The 22,405-nt window shown below is 38.9% G+C and overlaps 1 protein-coding gene and 1 pseudogene across 22 annotated transcripts in view; both read left to right on the top strand.

Moving 5' to 3' along the window:
* Window positions 1–22,405, top strand: part of ATE1 (arginyltransferase 1) — a 158,106-nt gene that overhangs the window by 43,461 nt on the left and 92,240 nt on the right. For 16 of the 21 annotated variants that reach the window (XR_013525155.1, XR_013525156.1, XR_004732212.3 and 13 more), the window contains one exon: window positions 1,702–1,734. The exons of 4 other annotated variants lie outside the window; for them this stretch is intronic. Coding sequence is in view for 13 of the 17 variants with exons in the window: in XM_078346685.1 (XP_078202811.1) it covers window positions 1,702–1,734 (33 nt within the window). In the remaining 4 variants the exon portion in view is untranslated. Of the gene's footprint in view, window positions 1–1,701; window positions 1,735–21,122; window positions 21,339–22,405 lie in introns of all 21 variants that reach the window. One more of the 21 variants, XR_013525157.1, reaches the window with a different exon arrangement.
* LOC118146415 (SKA complex subunit 2 pseudogene) lies at window positions 1,699–21,116 on the top strand (annotated as a pseudogene). The gene has a single exon (XR_013525158.1). The product of XR_013525158.1 is annotated as an SKA complex subunit 2 pseudogene (transcript).

Genomic DNA, 22,405 nt, shown 5'->3' with positions numbered 1-22,405 from the left:
CTGTTTCCTTTTTTTTCTTTTGCTTCCTACTGAAGTGTTTGCATTTTAATATACTGTCAACTAGAGCCTTCATGTTTAATCGAATGGCTTTGGCATGCATTAGTGGTATTCTAAGAATGTATTTAGTGTTTTTGGTGGAAGTATGTGATATATTTTTAAAACTTTGTTATGGAAAACTTTAAACATTTATGAAGTGGATAGAATCAGGTAATGAACCCTAATCTCTTGTCTTCACTGATTTAATATCATGTCTAGTCTGTTTTATTTTATTTATTTTTTATTTTTGGGTGGAATTTTGCTCTTGTTGCCCAGGTTGGAGTGCAGTGGTGCGATCTCAGCTCACTGCTACCTCTACCTCATGGGTTCTGGCAATTCTCCTGCCTCAGCCTTCCAAGTAGCTGGGATTACAGGCGCCCGCTACCACACCCAGCTAATTTTTGTGTTTTTAGTAGAGGTGGAGATTCACCGTGTTGGCCAGGCTGGTCTTAGACTCTTGACCTCAGGTGATCCACCTGCATCAGCCTCCCAAAGTGTTGGGATTGCAGGTGTGAGCCATCGCGCCCTGCTGGTCTGTTTTATTTTTGTACTACTCCATATTACTTTTCTCCCCACATCTCTAGTGATCATCAAGAGAATCCCAGTCATCATGTAATTTCATTGATAAATATTTCAATATGTAACTCTAAAAGAGAATACAAGTTATTTGCATTCCCTGTGAGTACTAGCTTTGTTGTGGAGAGGAAGTTCATGAGTGCTTGGAAACAGGCCTGTCATTGCATTTTATTGTAGTTAATTTGCATTTAGAAAGATCAAGAGTTTATATTATTTGAGTATTATTACAGTAAATCTCAAAGGATTTGAAATGTTGAATCTGTAACATCTATGAAAACATGAATTACCATCATGTATATGCATGAAGTTACATGACAGTCCTCATTTCAGAGCTAGCCTACAATTTGCTTTGTCATTTATTTGTTTGCTTATTTAAATGCTAATCATATAACATTTAGTTTCTGGTGATATTCTACATTCCTCTATATGTGTCATAAAAAGAAAAAGAAAGGTGAGGGAGAAGGGAGAAAGAGAGAGAGGAGAAAGGAAAGAAAGGAGGCATGGAGAGAGGAAGGGAATATGGGACTGAGAAAAGAGAAAGATCAGATCACAGATGAGATGCCAAATTGTGCAGATAAAAATTCACCCTTTGTCTCAGTCACCCAACCTCTCTCTCCGACCTTTCTGTCCCCTTTCCTTGGTCACCTCATTGGTTTATATTTTCTCTTGACATTTACTAAACTTTGCCTGTCACATTTAGGATCAGGAAGATTGATTTTTTTTTTTTTTTTCCCTAAAAGGGTGATTTTTTTTTTCCCCCTAAAAGGGTGTTTTTATTATGTAGGAGGGTGAGATAAAACTTAAACAAAATACTTTAGGACTAATTTGTTGTGCTGTATGTGCTTTTATGCAGATTTTTAAGAATGTTTATTGAAAGGAATTCAAATAGGTACCTCCTATGGGGTAGGTTGAACCTTTCTATATTCTGGATGAATTGTATGGACACATTAATTTTCTATAATAAATCTTCAGGTTCACTTTAAGTGCATTTACTGGAAAATTGTGTAATAATTTTTTCCTTTTCTCTGTGTTCCTTTTTGCTATCTGTTCACTGGATGAAATGGATTCTGTTCAAATTTGACTCCACAGTTCACAAGATTCCTTTGCACTTCACCTTTAGAGGTAAGAGTTACTCACTGACCTTAATAATTAGAATTGGCAATTGAAAACCATTACTGATACCTTTCATTAGGCATTTATTTGATAACTTAGGAGTGGTCATTTTTGTGTGATCAAAATGACAGAATTACTCTAGGTTTTTTTTTTGGATCAAAGTTTCTAGAAGTTATATTAATAGCAATTCGCCTTCATGACAGGTTATTTCCTCTTTTTAAGTACTCTTTCTCAATAAATAGAGAGAAATCGGTCCTTCATTTTAAAGAGCCTTTTTATATCTTCCTTACTCCCATGAATGTTTATTTAACTGCCACCTTATGTTCTATAAATTGTCATGATATTAAAAGAGAGCTGGAAAAATTAGAGATCTTCAAGGAAGTTTCAGTTAGACAGCTTGAAAATCTGTGAATTAATAAGGGAAGAGCAAAGTTATTAAGCTGGTGTTATAACAAGGCAGTATTCTGGGTTCTTCATTCACTTTTTCATTTACCTTATCATGGTTTTCAGTATAGAACTGAGAATCCAGTGATAAAATTTTGAGAGATAAAGAAAACTATTAGATGTTTAGAGACCTAGATATCATTATGAGCTGCAGTTGCAGAAAAACTTGTAGATGATCATCGAGACTTGGAAAAGGAAGTAGAGAAAGGGTGGAAGCAGAGTACGTGAAGAGATGGTGGGACTTAGAACCAAAACTGGGTGAGAGCTGCCTTTACTTACTAGCCATATGACATTGGGTAAAGCACAGCTTCAACTTCCCTGAGCCTCATTTTTCTTATCTTTTAAATGCAAGTAATAATTCCTACCTCTCATGGTAATGGAAATGGGAGCAGTTATAAACTCTGCTAGGCACATCGTGGCACTATTTTGTGTTCTCTTAGGCTTCAGCCCGACGTGATGAGACTCTGTTCCTTGCCTTTTGTTTGTCCTTCCCTTTTTGCTTATTGTTTATTTCATTTTATGCTTTTCCTATTCCCAGCTTGTTCAAATCATACTCCTCTGGGGTTGAGCCTCAATCCTGTGTCCTTTCTGAGACCATTTCTGCTTTTATAACATATTGTTCATTATGTGGCCCACACTGGCACATTGCACAAAGTGTGGTAGCCAGCTTGAGTGGTCACTAGGAGCAATGGATCAGACCAGATAGGGTTGTCCCATCTAGGTTTGGTCACATTGTCTAGGTATCCAGGATCAAGGGGAAAGCAGAGTGGTACAGTGGAAAGAGCCTGGGCTTTGCAATGAGAGGCCCAAGCAGCCCATGGGTCAGCCATTGACTCCTGAGCTCTTTTTTTAATCTAAAAATGGAGATAATAATACTAACATGGATACTGGAATTAGATGAGGTGACCTATGGCAAACACTGAGCACAGTGCTTGGCAGATAGAATTTTAATTAAGCGTTAGACATAAAGTGAAAACGAAACCATAAAAAAGTTGAAGACAATATAAGTTTTATAGCCTGCTCTGTAGTTATGGAAGTTCTTTCTAACTTCAAAGCAATGGAAAGTATCAAAATACAAAGGGTGAAAAAATTAACTAGATTATGTAAAGATCCATAATTTTTCACATGAAAACAAATGTAGCTAAAAGGTAATTTGGGTAAAGTATGATGAAAGGGTTATACTTAATGTAATGATCTTTTAGAATCAATTAAAAATACTAATTTCTTTTGCATACAGTTTTGTTGGATTTTTATCAGGTAATTGACAAGATAAAATGCAAATGGTAATAAATATGTTTTAAATGATAGTCCTATTAGTAATAAATGTAGTTTAAAATGACAATGAGCTACAATTTTTTTGATCCTATCCCAATATCTTATTTTCTAAGTGAATGCTTGACGAGATATTATAAGATGGGATGTTTATAAACTTCATCCCTATGTTATAGGAAGCAGCTTGGTCACATACGTTAAAGGTTTTGTATACATTCATACCTGTGGTTGAGTAATTTTATTCCAAGAATCACTGTCAGAGAGATAGTCAAAGATGAGGACAAAACTTGCATAAAAATGTTTATTACAGCATTATTTATAATGCTTAAAATTTGTAAATAATCTAAATGTGGAACAGGTCAAATAAATTATGACACAGCCATATAATAGAACACCCTACAGCCATTAAAATAGAGATTATGAATATGTGCTCATGAGTATATATTGATAAATAACATCTAAAACAGATTTGATATATTGAGAGGTAAAAGCAGGGTGCAAAATTATATATGCAGATCTCAGTTTAAAAACAATTCAAGTGCACAGAAAAGTAGAAAGGAGATGCACAAAATGTTAACAACTACAAAGTGTTAAGGGTTTTTGTCCTTTACTCACCCAGTAAAGGGCCACAGTGGGTAGAGGTACATTGGTAGCTTTTTGGTAATGTTTCTTGTAGTCAGTGTTTAACAGGTATACATCAGGGGAGTCTCTTTGATTTGATGTGGAAACTGTCTAACCTTGGAAAAAAGGAGCTGGCAGGAACTTAGATGAGATAATGTGGTTGATGTGTAACGCTGGCCTCTCATGTTAGCAAAAGCTTAGAGGAATGAACAGAAATAAGGGTTTTTAGCAGAAGGCAATTAGCCTGGGTTGGGTTCCCTACACAGGGACCAAATAAGGAGGCTCGAGCGTGATGTCCACTTCACTGGGGCAAGTAGCAATTTGAGACTGTTATTAACGAGTGACAAAGATGCTTCTCAATAAATCTTACCAGTTGACGTCTCTCAAGTGAAAGCTCATTGAGAGAGGACCCTGTTTTTCTTGTGTTCCCGTTCTTCATATAAGTAGAACATAGTCCTCCTACAATCTCAGAATACTTTGAGGCCCCTTTTACTATCTCTGATGGAATCTATGGTTCAACAGGCACTGAGTCAGTAAATATTTGTTGAATGAATGAATGAACAGATGAATGAATGAATTTGGTGGGGCTGACACTGAGAGCAGCAGTCTTTTATCCATAATTTGGCAGGTTTTAGCTAGAAGTAGACAAGTTCCAATATTTATATATATTTTTTCTCTCTTTTTTCATGTGCTTCACCTTAGTCATGGGCAGGGGACCAATATTTATATTTTAGTATGGTTAAGGGTCTGTCTTCCCAGTTAGATTGTAGCTACTTAAGATTGAGAGCTTTGTCCTTTTTAATCTTTGGATGCTCTCGGTTATAGATGGGGCTCAGAGTGTACCTAGAGTAAACCAGCTGCACCTAGAGTATATAGAGTATATGAAAATACACACACACACACATTTTTGAGACTCTGTCACCCAGGCTGGAGTGTAGTGGCACTTTCTCAGCTCACTGCAACCTCCACCTTCCAGTTGAAATGATTCTGTTGTTTCAGCCTCCCAAGTAGCTGGATAACAGGTGCCTGCCATCATGCCCGGCTAATCTTTGTATTTTTAGTAGAGATGGGGTTTCACCACGTTGGCCAGGCTGGTCTCAAACTCCTGACCTGAAGTGATCCACTCCCCTTGTCCTCCCAAAGTACTGGGATTACAGGTGTGAGCCACTACACCTAGCCACAAATATATACTTTTAAATTACATATTACTGCTCTGGTTAAGTATTGGGAATATATGTGTGGAAGCTTCAATCTTTGGTGAAAATCAAAAGGGAAAGTATCTAGAGTTTAATGACAGTTTCTGTCCTTTTCTGTCTGTTTCTATCACTTAGTGATCTGGAGTGATGTTTTGCCTTGGCTAAATGTCTTTTTTATTACTGCGTTTATGACGTTGGAGAGGAAGAGAAATCAAAATTAAAGATGACCAATGTAACTCACTTTACTTGATGGGAAATAAACTGAAGGCTTTCTGTTATTTTCTGGTTTGGAATTCCACAGGGGCCACTTGAGGGCTTAGTTAGTGGCAGCTGCCCCCGAGTCTCCACCAGCAGCACCAATTGGGGGCCGTTGTTCCTTTGCTACCACATAGCACCTGAGAGCCAAAGCAAATCCAAGGCAGGAGAGTGTTGGGATTCTCTAGATGTTTAATTTTGCCATTAAGCTTATGATTTAGCTGGAGAAGGAAAATTACAAATATGGTCTATACCCTGCACCTTCTTTAATTTTGAATAAAAGTCAAATTATTCGGGCAGAGACAATAAAATACACGAGACTTACAGTTGAAAGCTGACTTTAAACTTCACTTTCTCCACAATGATTACTATGAATGAACCATGTCCCTTTGTTGTAAGTCCTAAACAGTTAACTGCCACATGAATCTAATGAAATTGTCAGGTTGTAGTAATTACATCAGTAATTTGATATGTTGTCATTTGAATGGACCATGTGTGGAGAGTCAGTTACTTCCCTCTGTGGGGCTGACCCTTTTACATTCCTGTAAGCTGAAGACTAATAGAGCTCATTAAGCTTTATGGGAAAAGAGCTTTTATCACCTCGTCAAGTCAGGCAGCATATTTCCATTAGATCCCTAATTTCATGTGGCTCTGTAGCTGCTGATATGTACTCCCCTGCTAGGCTTACACCGGACCCGGCCTTACCGACATTTTTATTGACATTTCTAAGTCTGAATTACATTTTGTGTGGCACCACTTACAGATGTCTTCAATTAAATGTAGGTAAATAAAAGGTATTATATATCAGAGCCCGAAAGATTCTTGAATTTCTCTTCTGAGTCAAACTTTGCCAGCCAGTCCAGTAAGGCACAGTCTCACTGTCACTTGTGGAGGTAGAAAGCTATAGGAGAGGCATTTATAACAGAAATTAAACCTGGTGTGAATGTAGGTCACCTAGGTTTCTCTTCAGGTGTGTCATTCTGTTCCTTCATTTCAGATCAATTAAATTTTTCTGTATTAATAGGATAATAACTTTCTGAGACATTAGCACCTCTGGTATACAGGTACTGTGCTTAGCACTTTCCTTATTTTAATTATTACAGAATGTCAATGAGGTAGATATTTCCAATTTTCTTATGAAGAAAATTGAACCCAGAGAGGTAGATTAGGTAGGTGCTCAATATCACATCTGGTATGTGACAATAATCGCAAGCTAGGAAGGAAATAGAATGTGGTTAAGATTCTAACATCACATGAAGTGATATGATAGCATTTGAAAGAAGCATTAGTTAATGAGCCTTGGGGAAGGGTTTCTCAACCATGGTACTGTCAGCATCTTGGGCTGGATAATTCTTTGTTGTGAGGGACTGTCCTGCACATTAGGGAAGCTTAGCAGCATCTTTGGCTTCTGCTCACTAGATGCCAGTAGGACCCACCCCACTGAGTTGCAACAAAATGTCTCCAGATTTTACCGAATGCCCCAGGTGGACAGAATAGCTCCTTTTGAAAACCAAATCCCTAGAAAAGCCTTAAAAAAAAAAAGAATACAAAGACATATCCTTAGTAAGCCAATTTAATGGTAAAATGTTTTCAGTCTGACAAAAGACACGAAAAAGAAGAAAAAGTAAACAGAAATGTGGGACAAATAGAAAACAAATAGCAAGAAGGCCCCTTAAATTCAACCGTACTGATTATGATGGTACCAAATACAAATGGTCCAAGAGAAAACTCTGCCTCATGCTAATTTCTGTTTCTGAATGTTTGCACCGTTCAACACAGTAGCCAATGGTCATATGTAGGGGTCCCTGCTTCCCAGGCTGGGATCAGTACTGGTCTGTGGCCTGTTAGGAACTAGGACACTCGGCAGCTGAGCAGCAGGCAAGCAAGCATTGCTGCCTGAGCTCCACTTACTGTCAGATCTGCAGAGGTATTAGGTGCTCATAGGAGCTAATGCTCCTCACTGCCCATGTGAGGGAGCTAATGTGTGCCACTTATGAGAATCTAATGCCTGATGATGTGACTTGGAACAGTTTCATCCCTACCTCTTCTGTCAGAGATTGTCAGGCTAGATAAAGGAAAAAGTCAACATCCATCTTATATATGAAGACATGGATAGGGTAAAAGTAAAAGGCTAGAGTAAAACACTACTATAGAAATACTAATCCTAGGAAAGTTGGTTCATGCCTGTAATCCTCGCAACTCAGGAGGCAGAGGCAGGAGGATCATTTGAACCCAGAGTTTGAAATCAGCCAGGGCAACATAGCGAGACCCCCCATCTCAAAAAGAAAAATTAAAAAATTAGCTGGGCATAGTGGCTTGTGCCTGTAGTCCCAGCTATGAGAGAGACTGAGGCAGGAGGATCATTTCAGCCTTGAAGTTTGAGGCTGCAGTGAGTTATGATTGCACCGCTGCAGTTCGGACTGGGCAACAGAGTAATTCCACATCTCTAAAAAATAAAAATGAAAAAAATTTAAAAATGAAAATTTTTAAGTCATAGTGGCTGTATTCTTATCAAAGTAGACTTCAGGGCAAAGATGGAAGAAAGTGAGTGATGTTTCATAAGGATAAAAAGATCAGTTTATCAAATGAATATGCAGTAATTTGAAATGTGATCCACTTAACAGAGCCTGAAGATAACATGAAATAAAAACTAATAGAACCAAAGGGAGAAATGTAGTAACTGGGAATTTAGGACAACTTTCTCAGTAATTGATAGAATATTTAGACAGGAAATTAGAAGTAAAACAGGAGGCATGAACGATTCTACCACACAGTACGCTCAAGAGTATCTGTGCATGGGGTGCTGGCTAGCCATATGTATACTCACCTTTAATTTCATGCAAATTAAGAGGTGAGTTAAGGGGCAGTAACTTCCAGGTGATGCCATGGTCTTTGTAAACTGTTATGGCACTGGTGGGAGTGTCTTACCCTGATGAACAGTGAAGGCAACTAGAGGTCACTTTTGGTGCCATCTAGTGGTTCTTGCTGGTTTCTTCATTTCATCCTGTCAGGATCAGCAAGTTAGTTCTGCAGGTTTCCTACCTCAACAGTATTCATTTGGTTGTCAGGAAGAAAAGAGGCTGGGCGCAGTGGCTTATGCCTGTAATCCCAGCACTTTGGGAGACTGAGGTGGGTGGATCACTTGAGCTCAGGAGTTTGAGACCAGCCTGGGCAATGTGGCAAAACCATGTCTCTACCAAAAAAAAAAAAAACCAACTTAGTTGGTTGTGGCAATGGGTGCCTGTAGTCCCAGCAATTAGGGAGGCTGAGGTAGGAGGATCACCTGAACCCAGGATTTCAAGGCTGCAGTGAGCTGTGATTACACCACTGAACTCCAAAGGGAGAAAAGAAAGGATCATAGGAACCTAGTATCTCTTGAGTCTGGCAGCATCTGAAGTATCATTGCTTGGAGTGGCTGTAGATATCAAGGTATCTCCAGTGTCTAGAATTCAGAAGGAATGGCTGTTACTCAAAACTGGGTCCTGTATGGAGCTTGCAGAGGCAGCAGTGAAGGGATGAGGTGGGTGGAAGGTTGAGCTTTTAAGCTGAGGAAGGGAGTTAATTTTACTGAATGAGGAGAACACTGAAAATCACATATCCAGACAGGTGGCCCAAATTTGAGAGCAGTGGAGATAAGGCTGGGAAGAGGGCTGAGCTGGTGAATTGGGGAAAGGTTTTTTTTTTTTCTAAATTTTTTTTTTTTTTGAGAGAAGGAAAGAAAAAAAAATAAGTAAAGGAGAGGAAGAAAGAGGAAGAGAAAGAGGGAGAATAAATGGAAATATTGCTTTATTTTGAAAAAAATTGGGTATTAATAATGGCCAATCAATGTTTCATTTAAACTAATGGGTAGGTGTGATGTGGTATTGACAAGAATGTCTGTTTTGTGTATTTGAAGTGGAAAGCTCTATAAATATTTATTAAGTTTACTTGTTCTGGATCTGAGTTCGAGTCCTTGATATCCTTATTAATTTTCTGTCTCATTGAATCTAAGTCTCCTATCTGGGTGTTAGGATCGTTAGCTCTTGTTGTTGCATTGATCCTTTTACCACTATATCTTTGTTGCTTTAAAATCTATTTTATCCGATACAAGAATTGCAAGTCCTGCTTTTTATTTATTTATTATTTATTTTTGCTCTCCATTTGGTTGGTAAATCTTTCTCCATCCCTTTGTTTTGAGTCTTTGTGTATCCTTGCATGTGAAACAGGTCTGGATGTAACATGCCGTTGGGTTTTGGCTGTGTCTTTTGATTGGGAATTCAGTCAATTTAAATTTAGGGTTACTGCCATTTGATGTTGACTGGCTGTTTTATCCATTCGTTGGTGTAAATTCTTCTTTATGTTGGTGCTCTTTACTTTTTGGTGTATTTTTAGAAAGGCTAATACTGGTTGTTTCTTTCTGTGTGTAATGCTTCTTTCAGAAGCTCTTGTAAAGCAGGCCTGGTGGTAATAAAATCTCTGAGTTCTTGCTTGTTCATAAAAGATTTTATTTTTCCTTCAGTTGTGAAGCTTAGTTTGGCTGGATATGAAATTCTGGGCTGAAGGTTCTGTTCTTTGAGGATGTTGAATATTGGCCCCCACTCTCTTCTGGCCTATAGAGTTTCTGCTGAGAGATCTGCTGTAAGTCTGATAGGCTTCCTTTTGTGGGTAATCTGACCTTTCTCTCTGGCTGCCCTTAGTATCCTCTCCTTCGTTTCAACCCTGGTGAATCTAACAATTATGTGCCTTGGGGTTGCTCTTCTTGAGGAATATCTTTGTGGTGTTCTCTGTATTACCTGGGGTTGAATGTTGACCTGCTTTGCTAGTTTAGGAAAATTTTCCTGAATAATATCCTGAAGGGTATTTTCCAGCTTGGATTCATTCTCTCCGTCGCATTCAGGTACAGCTATCAAACGTAAATTTGGTCTTTTCACATAGTCCCACATTTCTTGGAGACTGCTCATTCCTTTTTATCCTTTTTTCTCTAATCTTTTCTTCACATTTTATTTCATTAAGTTGGACTTTGACCTCTGATATCCCTTCTTCTGCTTGAACAATTCGAGTGTTTAAACCTGTGCATACTTCTCGGAGTTCCTGTATTGTATTCTTCAGTTCCATTAATTCACTCATACTCCTCTCTAAGTTGTCTATTCTCAATAGGATTTCATCAAACCTTTTTTCAAAGTTCCTAGTTTCTTTACGTTGGGCTACAACATGTTCTTTTAACTCACCAAAGTTTGTTATTATCCATTCCTTGAAGAGTGATTCTGTCATTGGGATGCGCTCGTTCTCCATCAAGCCTTGTTCCATTGTTGATGTGGAACTGTGATCATCTTTAGAGGGAGAGGCGTTCTGACTTTGAGTATTCTCAGCTTTTTTACGCTGGTTTCTTCCCGTCATTGTAAATTTATCCTCCTGTCTCTTTGAAATTACCAGCTTTCAGATTAGGTCTCTTGAGTGGATGTCCAGGTTGTTAGTTCGCAGTGGCGTTAAAACTGATGGTGCTTTTCTGCCTAGGATTCTCCTGTCTGGCTTCCTTCTTGTGTCCGTAGTAGGCGACTCTGCCTTCCCGGGGCTCCAAACCTCGGTCAGAAGGGGAACCGGTCCGGTTTACTCTGCGCCGAGCGCTGCCGCGTCGAGGTGCTGGCAGAACCGCTGCGCCGACCATGAGAGTCGCGCTGGCGACTCGTGTGTTTCCACCACTGGGGGATCTTCTGCTCCGTGAGCGACCAGACTTTGTCTGAAAGTGTGGCGTCCTCTAGTTCTCCGCGCCTTCCCTGAGAGCTGCAATCCCGGGATGTTAGTGATCGGCCATCTTGGATCGTTCTCCTGGGGGAAGGTTTTACCTGCTCTCTGGTCTAAGGCCTGGGAGGCTCAGCTTTGTTTAAAGAGCCAGGTCCAGGGCACAAAGAGGTAACTTCTCAGGATAGACATCCTCAGAGAATAATTGGCACTCTGCTCTTGATACTGAATTGAATAATCAGAAGTGGAAAACTGGGCCGTGGCTTGATCTATTGGGCAAAAGCAGAAAATACAAGTGCATTGTTGTTGTTATTCTAGTTATGAGGTCTTATGGTACTTCAGTTAGTTTTGGGATGTCACCTGATAATCGAGTCAGTGTAAGTTGCAACCATGTATCTCATGATATCAACTGGAAGTCTTTGCCCAGAAGCCAATCCCATATGAAAAGGTATACCAAAGTTGATTCTGAGAATAAAGAAAATACACTTAGAATAGAAACCTAAACATTAAACAGAAAAATGCCATAAATTTTCTGGCTGAAGTTTTTCCTGCTTGGGACTTGGATTAGTATAGACATCTTAAAATCCAAGTCATTCAGGACATCTTTTTGCTGGGTCAGTCTTCATCGTTGCTGCAAGGACCTTTCAGTTGTGTTGAAAATTAGGGTCATTTGCCTTGACAATTTTCATTGCCCATTAGATGTGCATGAATGCTTCAGAAAATGTTTGAATAGTAAATCCCAGGGTGGATTAGTTTCCATGGGGACATCAGTCTTGTTTGATGTTGGCAGTCATTGAGTTCTCTATCTGGGTTGTCACTGTGGGATGTATTTTTCCCTTATTAGAAATATTGGAAAAGCGGGAGTCTCAAATTGAACTGACATTAAATCAGGGCTCACATAAGGATAGTTACTCTGGATTCCAAGGTGTTGGCTGGAGTGCTTTATGAACACTGACCTGTAGAATTGAGAAGTTTGGGATTCTGTTACTTAGCCTTTTTGATAGTGCCTCACTAAAAGTCTTTTTGTTGGAGAATTAGGATTTAAAATAAAAGGAAATGTCAAGGTAAAGAAAATAACTTAAAAACATCCTGATATTTATTTGTTCTGCAGTAAGAATGCAGAAGTAAATTTCCTTCTTATTTATCTCCAACTTTCTAAAAACATTTGCTGTACTCTCTCTCAATTACATAAGCTTGGTTAAGTTTCATTAGCATTTTTATTTCAGCACTTTGGGTATTAAGTTGTGAATGGTGGGGTAAACCTTTTTGCTTTCATGGAAACATTTAAATTTCAAAGAATTATGTCATTGAGAAATATATTTCTTTGTTCATCCTTTGATTTAGTAGTGGCTACAGTCTCTTACCTCCTCTCGTTGACTAGAGCACGTTGATACAGAGTGATTGTGTGTGTGTTGGCATGGTGGACTGCAGAAGCAGTGTCCAGTGAGACAGACACTGAACTGAGTGAGAGTTGGGAATTTCAGGCTTTGATTTTTCCTAGCATTCCTCTAAATTGGCTTTGTGACCTTGGGCAAGCCCTTGAGTCACCCTCCTTTTCTCACTTACAGAGTAAGAGTATTCCAGATGAAGAGGTCCTTCAAAACTAAGTGAACTTAGCCAACATGTTAACACGTATTATAGCATTTTCTCATTCTTAGATATTATAAACCAAAGCCAATAAAATTTACTTCCCTCAATGTACTATACTTTCTCAAGTTGTGTCTTCACTGTGCTATTGTATATTCTATAACGAGCTGTCACTTCAGAATTATCCTACTCACATTTTCCTTAAAATGAAAGTCTTTTTTTTAAAAATTGTATTTTAGTTTTTGAGACAGTCTTACTCTGTTGCCCAGGCTGGAGTGTAGTGGCGAGATCTTGGCTCACTGCAACCTCTACCTCCCAGGTTCAAGTGATTCTCCTGCCTCAGCCTTCCGAGTAGCTGGGATTACAGGCACCTGACACCGTGCCTGGTTAATTTTTTTTTTTTGAGACAGAGTCTTACTCTGTTGCCCAGGCTGGAGTGTAGTGGCGCGATCTTGGCTTACTGCAACCGCCCCCTCCTAGGTTCAAGTAGTTCTCTGCCTCAGCCTTCTGAGTAGCTGGGATTACAGGTACCCACCACCATGTCTGGCTAATTTTTTTTTGTATTTTTACAAAAGAGACGGAGTTTCACCGTCTTGGCCAGGCTGGTCTTAAACTCCTGGCCTCGTGATCTGCCTGCCTCGGCCTCCCAAAGTGTTGAGGTTACAGGCATGAGCCAGCATAATTTTTTGTATTTTTAGTAGAGATGGGGTTTCACTATGTTGGCTAGGTTGGTCTTGAACTCCTGACCTCAAGTGATTCACCCACTATGGCCTCCCATAGTATTGGGATTACAGGTGTGAGCCACCATGCCCGGCCTAAAAATCAAGTCTTATATCATTACTCTGCTTCCACAAATGTATGTCTGTTATTTTTGCCCTTAATATGGTCTCAACGATCCATATTAATTATATCTCTTAATAAAATAATAACTTTTCTTTCATAGAGAGAACTGGGAATTAGCTCATTGAGAAGGAACTGTTTTATATGGACATTATAACAGACTGAGAAAGTATGTAAATGACACAAATTTCACAAATTTCTTACATCTCTCTCTTGTACCTTCTTATATACATCTTACAGTGGTAGAGATGAGCGTGTTTATTGATAGACACCAAAGATGTAGCCATTCTATAGTATATATAAATGAAAAGAAAAAGTAGATAAACTTTATGCTCATTGTTTTAGTGTTTATTTCTACTGAGAAACTATTCAGGTATCCAAAGATGAGTTAGTTCATTTGTTGATTTACATTAATTTATGTTTTAAAATTACTTAAGGATCTTCAAAATTATCGTGAAGCCAACCCAAACCAAAATATAAAAAAGTGGTTGTCATTTGTTCAGCATCACTAATGATTAGGGAAATACAAAGCAAAACCAAAATGAGATATCACTTTGTGCCTATTAGGTGGACTATTATTTTAAAAAAATGGAAAATGGTAAGTGTTGGCATGGTTGTAGAGAAATTGGAGCTCTTGTGCCTTTCTGGTGGGAACATGAAATGGTGTGGCTGTAGTGGAAAAATGTATTACAGTTCTTCAAAACATTAAAAATGGAATTACCATCATCCAGCAATTCTGTTTGTGCATGTACATGCAAAGGAAAGTAGGGACTTGAACAATGTAGCAGCATTATTCACAGTAGCCAAAGGTAGAAACAACCCAGGTGTACATCAGTGGATGAAAGGATGAACAAAATGATATATAGACACAGTGGAATATTATTCAGCCTTAAAAAAGGAGGGAAATTCTCAATCACACATGCTGGGTGAACCTTGGCAACTTTATGCTGAGTGCAATAAGCCCACTATATAAGGACAAATATTGTATTATCTACTGACATCAGGTAAATAGAGTAGTCAGGTGCATAGAGACAAAGTCGAGTGATGGTTGCCAGGGGCTGGGGAGAGGGGAGAATAGGGAGTTAATTATTTAATGGGTACATAGTTTCTGTCTGGGATGATCAAAAAATTATGAATAGATTGTGTGGATAGTTACACAATACTGTGAATGTACTTGGTGACACCAAACTGTACACTTAGAAATTGTTAAAATGGGCAGCTAAGTTGATTCTGTGTCTTTGCCGTTGTGAATAAAGCTATGATGAATGTATGCATGCGTGCCTGTGTCCTTTTGGCAGAGTGTTTATTTTCCTTTGGGTGTATGCCCAATAATGGAATTGCTGGGTTCAGTGCTAGTTCTGTTTTTAGTTCTTTGAGAAACCTCTACACTGCTTTCCACAGTGGTTGAAGTAGCCTATCAAAAGTAGATTGGATAAAGAAAATATGGTACATATACACCATGGAATACTGTGGAGCCATAACAAAGAACAAAATGATGCCCCTTGCAGCAACATGGATGTAGCTGGAGACCGTTATCCTAAGAAAACCAACACAGAATCAGAAAACCACATGTTCTTGCTTTTAAGTGGGAGTTAAACCTTGGGTACACATGTACCTAAAGATGGGAACTGTAGACACTGGAGACTGTGATAAAAGGAAGGGAGTGGGGCAAGGGTTGAACTTTTCGACATGAAGGCGGAAGTCCATAAGCTAGAACTGATGTTCCGGAAAGCTGAGTCTGATCTGGATTATATTCAGTACCGGCTGGAATATGAAATCAAGACTAATCATCCTGATTCAGCTGGGGAGAAAAACTCCAGTTATACTCTTAAAGGAATTGTCAGCGATAAAATCTCGATATCAGAGTTTATGTGCACGCTTTAAACCAGTTGCTGTTGAGCAGAAAGAGTCTAAGAGCTGCATTTGTGCTGCTGTGAATAAGACTGAATGTGATACAAAACCTTCAAAAGCAAACAGACCTGGAGCTGTCACCATTGACTGAAGAAGAGAAAACTGCGCAGAGAAATTAAAATCTCACATGCCAGATTTATGAAGAAATGGACTTGGAAAGGAAACTAACAGAACAGCTCAATTCTAGATAAATTTGGGAAGATGTCTTGTTAACACTTGATGCTTAGAGGTTGGGGACTGGTGAAGAAGGTTTGACATCAGTGACTGGATAATGATGCCCCACTCCCTTCCTTTTATCACAGCCTCCAGTGTCTACAGTTCCCATCCTTAGGTCCATGTGTACCCAAGGTTTAACTCCCACTTAAAAGCAAGAACATGTGGTTTTCTGATTCTGTGTTGGTTTTCTTAGGATAACGGTCTCCAGCTGCATCCATGTTGCTGCAAGGGGCATCATTTTGTTCTTTGTTATGGCTCCATAGTATTCCATGGTGTATATGTACCATATTTTCTTTGGCCAATCTACTTTTGGTAGACTACTTCAACCACTGTGGAAAGCAGTGTAGAGGTTTCTCAAAGAACTAAAAACAGAACTAGTGAATTATGAGAGAGACTGTAAGAAGAAAGGCAGATAATATATGAATAAAATTCAGCCAAAAGGGTCAAAAAAGAAAAAAGAAAAACTTTCTGTTGGTACTGTGCTTACTGCCTGGGTGTTGGACCATCCCAAACCTCAGTATCATAAAGTATACCCATGTAACAAACCTGCATCTGTACTCTCTGCATCTAAAATAAAAGTTGAAATTTTTAAAAAACCAGTGAAGAAAACAATTTTACAAAAAAGAAAAAAGTGGTTAAAATAAATTTTATGTATGTTTTACTATAAATAAAAAATGTTCAAGCAATATTTGTCAGAATTATAATTCAATTTAGTTGAATAAAAACTTACATTTTTCAAAATCTTCAGCATTACAGAGCTATGATGTTAGCTTTTTTGATCAGTAAACCATTGAGTAGTTTTGAAAGTTGATTTGAACACTTCTCATTAGAAACCAACCCCTATGTAGGCATCCTTCATTTTGTTACACTTCATTGCACTTCTCAGAAACAGCATTTGTTACAAATGGCAGGTTTGTGACCATCCTATGTTGAATAAGTCTGTTGGTGTCATTTTTCCAACACCATTTTTTGGTATTGAAATATTTTTAAATTAACATATATGTAGTATATTTAGACATGCTGTTGAACACTTAATAGACTACAGCATAGTGTAAACAGTATTCATCGGAAAACCAAAAAATTTACATGATTTGCCTTATTGTGTTAGTCACTTTATTGCAATGGTTTGGAACAAAACCCATAGTACCTGCAAGGTATACCTGTATAATTATTATTATATTTTTGTGACAGAGTCTGGCTCTGTCACCCAGGCTGGAGTGCAGTAGCGTGATCTTGGCCAACTGCAGCCTCTTCCTCCTGGGTTCAAGCAATTCTCCTGCCTCAGCCTCCTGAGTAGCTGGTATTATAGGCGCCTGCCACCATACCCAGCTAATTTTTGTATATTTAGTAGAGACGGATTTTTTTCATGTAGGCCAGGCTGGTCTCCAACTCCTGCCCTCAAGCGTTCTGCTTGCCTTAGCCTCTCAAAGTGCTGGGATTACAGATGTGAGCCACTGTTCCCGGCCAGGTATGCCTGTATTATTTTTTAAATCCACTCACTTGTTATACTTAATACTAATAATTATGAGAAAAGACAAAACTTTTTTTTCCTCTCAGACCAAACGTTTTAAACTGGCTTGGCTTATCCCAAGATTTACTCTAGTTATGTATACTTGGATTCTTTTTTTTGAGACATGGTTTTGCTCATGTTGCCCAGGCTAGAGTGTAATGGCATGATATAGGCTCACTGCAATCTTTGCCTCCTGGATTCAAGCAATTCTCCTGCCTCAGCCTCCTAAGTAGCTGGTATTACAGGCACTCACCACCACACCTGGCTAATTTTTGTACTTTTAGTAGAGACTGGGGTTTCACCATGTTGGCCAGGCTGGTCTCGAACTCCTGACCTTAGGTGATTTGCCTACCTCAGCTTTCCAAACTGGGGATTACAGGTTACAGGTGTGAGCCACTGCACCTGGCCTATACTTGGATTCTTAAAAATGTTTCTGAGCTAGCAGTTTCTGTTATAAGTTTCTTTAGTTTTTGTGAATGTGGAGAATATACGTGCTTTTTTATCTCTGTAAATCAGTTTTACAGAGCTCTTCTGTTTAAGAGCTGTGATGTATAATTAATACCCCCTGGAGGTAGAATATTTCATAACATAATGAGAATGAAGGCTTTTCTGAATTATAGATGCTCAAACGTGTAGAAGGCTCTTCACCTCAGTTCTACAACTTTAGCTGTGGATCACAAGCAAACACAGAAACTCATCATTTCAGATCTCACAGGAGCGATCGAACTTAAAAATATCCAAACAGACAAACAGACTAACAAACCAGATTCTCTGTCGTCCGTCCAACAGAGACCATGAACGAAATCTACCTATTACTGTTGCAGTGTAGCCAGTGCGCGACCACATTTCAGTCTTGTCACCTGTGTGGTACCTGGAGTTCTTTGTCTCACAACCAAGAAAATTAAGGAGCGTGGACACAAGAGTGAGGTTGGAGTGAAAGTTTAATAAGCGATAGAAAAAAGCTCTCTATAGGAGAGAGAGGAGGCCCGAGAGAGGGTTGCCATTTTTACAGTCGAATACAAAAGCTTTCATAAGAAACGCCTCTCATCTCTGTAGCTGTTTGTGTAACTTTTTAAATCTGTGAAGCTGTCTGTGTAACTCCCCCTGTCTGTGCAGCTGTGGGCATGTCTTTAGGCAAGCACAAAGTGCAGCTTCTCTTGGTTGTGCAACTGTGGGTATGTTTTGGGTAAGGTCCCCCATTCTCTGTGGAAGTTCCCATGAAGCCCACTGTGTACATGCCTAAAAGGGGGAAGAAACTTTTTCCTGGGAGGCCGCAGATTACACCAGAACAAAGGCTTCTGTGTTGGACCTTGCTTTCTTATCTGTGCAGCTGTAGCCTGAGTTTTCCCCAGACTGCTCTATTTGTGCCTGTAGTTTGATTTTTCAGACTGTTTTTGTGTTTGAAGGAGTTTTACCAAGGACCCATCCTACTGTCTGCCTGACCATCTTATTTTCCTTTCTCAGTGCTACCATCATTGGGGATAGTATATTAGTCATGAGTGAACCAGAAACACAAAGGCACAAACTTAGTAGAGAAGGAGAAAAATACATAGAGAAACAGTGAGCAAAGTTAGAGCTTTATTGCTGCATGGGCATCTCTTTGGGAGCCAAGAAAAGATGTGTTAGGCTTAACAGCCTGTAAGGCGTGTTTCTCATTTACTGAGCTACATCAGATCCACTTTAGCTTCTCAGTGGATGACCTCCATAACTGCTGACTATAATTTTTAAAAGGCAAAATTGTGACCTTCATGCAAATAGAGGATGAACACATGCCAAATATTGACTCAATTAGTGCATTAAAACTGGTACAAAGAGCATATTGAGAGATATGCATGCGATTTAATAGAAGATTGAGATGAGATTGCTGGATTAGATAAAAACAACTGGTTATTGTCTTACATGGTGGCAAACTGTAACCTTTGGGGTCCTTTCCTCGAATAGAAATCTACAAGTGAACCTCTGCACCTGTGGAGTTGTAAAATAGTTGATAGAAAATCAAGCCTAGAGCTTCACTGAAAGAATACTCAGTGCTATAGTGTCAGTGTTTGTATCCCCCCCAAATTTATATATTATAACCTAATACTCAGTGTTGTAGTATTCTAAGAAGTGAGGCCTTTCGGAAAGTGATTATGTTATACATGCTCTGCCTTAAATAATGGGATTATGTGCCATTATTAAAGTAGTTGAAAGGAGCTACCTTCCCCTACTATTATGTGAGCACACAGAAGGCACCATTTGTGAGTAACAAACCCTCACCAGACACCGAATCTGTTTGTGCTTTGAACTTGCAGTTTCGGCCTTGAGAACTGTGCACAATAAATTACTATTGTTTATAAAATGCCCAGTCTAAGGTATCTTGTTATAGCAGGCTGGATAGACTAAGACACCCAATAATCTATTTTCAGATAATCTTTCTACCACCATTTTTTTTTCTGAGATGTCGTTTTGCTCTTGTTGGCCAGGCTGGAGTGCAGTGGTGCAATCTCAGCTCATTGCATCCTCTGCCTCCCAGATTCAAGTGATTCTACTGCCTCAGCTTCCTGAGTAGCTGGGTTGCAGGTATCTATCACTGTGCCCGGCTAATTTTTTGTATTTTCAGTAGAGATGGGGTTTTGCCATATTGGGCAGGCTGGTCTCAAACTTTTGACCTCAGGTAATCTGTCTACCTTGACCTCCCAAAATGCTGGGATTACAGGTGTGAGCCATGGCACCTAGCCTTTTTTTTTTTTTTTTTAAAATAGTTGAGTATTCCTTATCTGTCCTATTTAATAATTACATATTAAGTAGTCTTTATCTGAAATGCCTGGAAGCAAAGTATTTTGGATTTTTTCAGATTTTGGAATATTTGGATTAAACTTACTGATTGAGCATCCCAAGCCTGGAAATCTAAACTCTGAAATGCTCCAATGAACATTTCCTTTGAACATCACGTCAGTGTTCAAAAAGTTTCTGATGATGGAACATTTGGATCTTGGATTTTTTGGGTTTGGGATGCTTGACCTAAACTAGTAATTCTTCAATTTAGTTTTTAAAAAACTCTTTTGATTTTAACATTGATGCATGTTTATCTAAAAATATGGAAAACAGAGAAAAGAATTTAAAAATTACTCATAATCACTCTTGATAATATTAAATTTATTTTCCCCTGTCTTTAGTGTCTAATTGTCTGCCAGAAAATTAGGAATCTGTTGCACTTGATTTTTAAGTCACTTAGCTATGTGATATTTTAACAGTGAGCATTACCAGTTGCATTTTCCAAATTAAATTTATTATTTTTTCATTTCTTAACTGTAGGCTATTATTTCAAATTTCTTAGTTTTTGGTGTTTTAAAGAAATCATAGATTTTGAAGCCACTGTGGTTTAGCACATCTTTGTGCTTCTATATACCTAATTTATCTGGAGTGCAGTGGTGCAATCTCGGCTCACTATAATCCTTGCCCCCCAGGTTCAAGCAATTCTCCTGCCTCAGCCTTCCAAGTAGCTGGGATTACAGGCACCTGCCACCACACCCAGCTAATTTTCGTATTTTCAGTTAAGAAGGGGTTTCACCATGTTGGCCAGCCTGGTCTCAAACTCCTGACCTCAAGTGATCTCCCTGCCTCTGCCTCCCAGTGTGTGTTTCTGTTTTTCAAACTTTGGTGAAGTGTTTCATGAAACTGTTAAAAACAAAAAACAAAAAAGCAAAACAGTTGCAGGAATAAGTTATTTTAACACAATGCAGACTTCGTGTCAGGTGCCTAAAAGGATTACCTTTGGGCGCCTCCATTAACTGTTAATAAAAATTTGGGACGTTAATTGTCTAATGATAGATTTTTGTATTGTATAGGTACAATGTGGGAGAGGTATTTTCAGCTGCTTTGGAAGAGAGGAGAATTCAGGTTCTGCGCTCTTAAATCTGCTGAAGACTTTGAGTCTTCCTACCTTTGAATCTCCTAGTAAATCCCCTCAAATACCGACCTGATGCCTGGCTTATGATTCTCCAGTCTCCTGTTCTTTTGAACCTTAACAATGTTTTGGGGATAAATTAGGTATATGGAAGCAGGTGGGTGAAGATACAGGTATACTTTATTAGAGTAAATAAGCACCCATTTTGGGAGCAGTTGGGCTGGAAGCCAGCCTATTAATACTGATGTCATTTCTACACAGTGCCTTTGGTATTGTACCACATAGCTCATTAATCACAGAAGTCATTCCTTCCCTCCCAACATTTTAAGGTGGTTTTTCTTTTGTATAGGTAGAGGTGGGCTTTATTTTTTTTTTCTTGTTATCAGCTAAATCCTCGAAATCAAGTAACTTCTGAAAAATTACATTATTAATTCTTTCACATATCCAAAATATGCAAAACTGCAGACTGGTAAAGGATAAACCACTAAATATTGCTAATCACATGACAGATTTATGTATGAGGAAATTAAAGATAACCGCTGTTTAAATAACTGCTATTGAGTTAGCTACTGATGTAATTTTGTAGATATGATCTATTAGGATGTGCTATTTAGACCCCTGAAAACTAAAAGCAAAAACTGACCTAAACATTTTATAGTCTGGAAAGTTTCTTTATTTGCATATTGTTGTTTCTCACAACTAGTGACAGCTGAGACTGACCAGTAGTATGATTTCTGTTTTAAAAATGCAGGCATTGAAACTTTTATTTTTTATGTTTTGAAACGGTCTTGCTCTGTTGCCCAGGCTGGAGTGCAGTGGCGTGATCTCGCCTCACTGCAGCCTCTGCCTCCCAGGCTCAAGCGATCCTCCCACCTCCGCATCCAGAGTAGCTGGGAGTACAGGCCTGTGCTACCACACCTAGCTAATATTTTGTATTTTTGGTAGAGATGGGGTTTTGTCTTGTTGCCAGGCTGGTCTCAAACTCTTGGACTGAAGTGATCTGCCTGCCTCAGCTTCCCAAAGTGCTGAGATTACAGCTGTGAGCCACCACACCCCGCCTAGACACGGAAACTCTTAAAAGAAGCTAAATTACTGTCTTACTTAGTTCAAATAGCCAGAAAAGTATACAATGGAGTTAAGGCTCAAATCCAGATCTTTTGACTTTGAATCCTATAACCTGCTCCCTTTCTATTTGCCGCTTACAGTTGGCAGGCTCCTCTTCTA

Source organism: Callithrix jacchus, chromosome 12 (genome assembly GCF_049354715.1).
Source record: "Callithrix jacchus isolate 240 chromosome 12, calJac240_pri, whole genome shotgun sequence".
Lineage (NCBI taxonomy): Eukaryota > Metazoa > Chordata > Mammalia > Primates > Cebidae > Callithrix > Callithrix jacchus.
The sequence above is the reverse complement of the archived record's forward strand: the minus strand, read 5'-3'. Positions and strand labels throughout refer to the sequence as shown.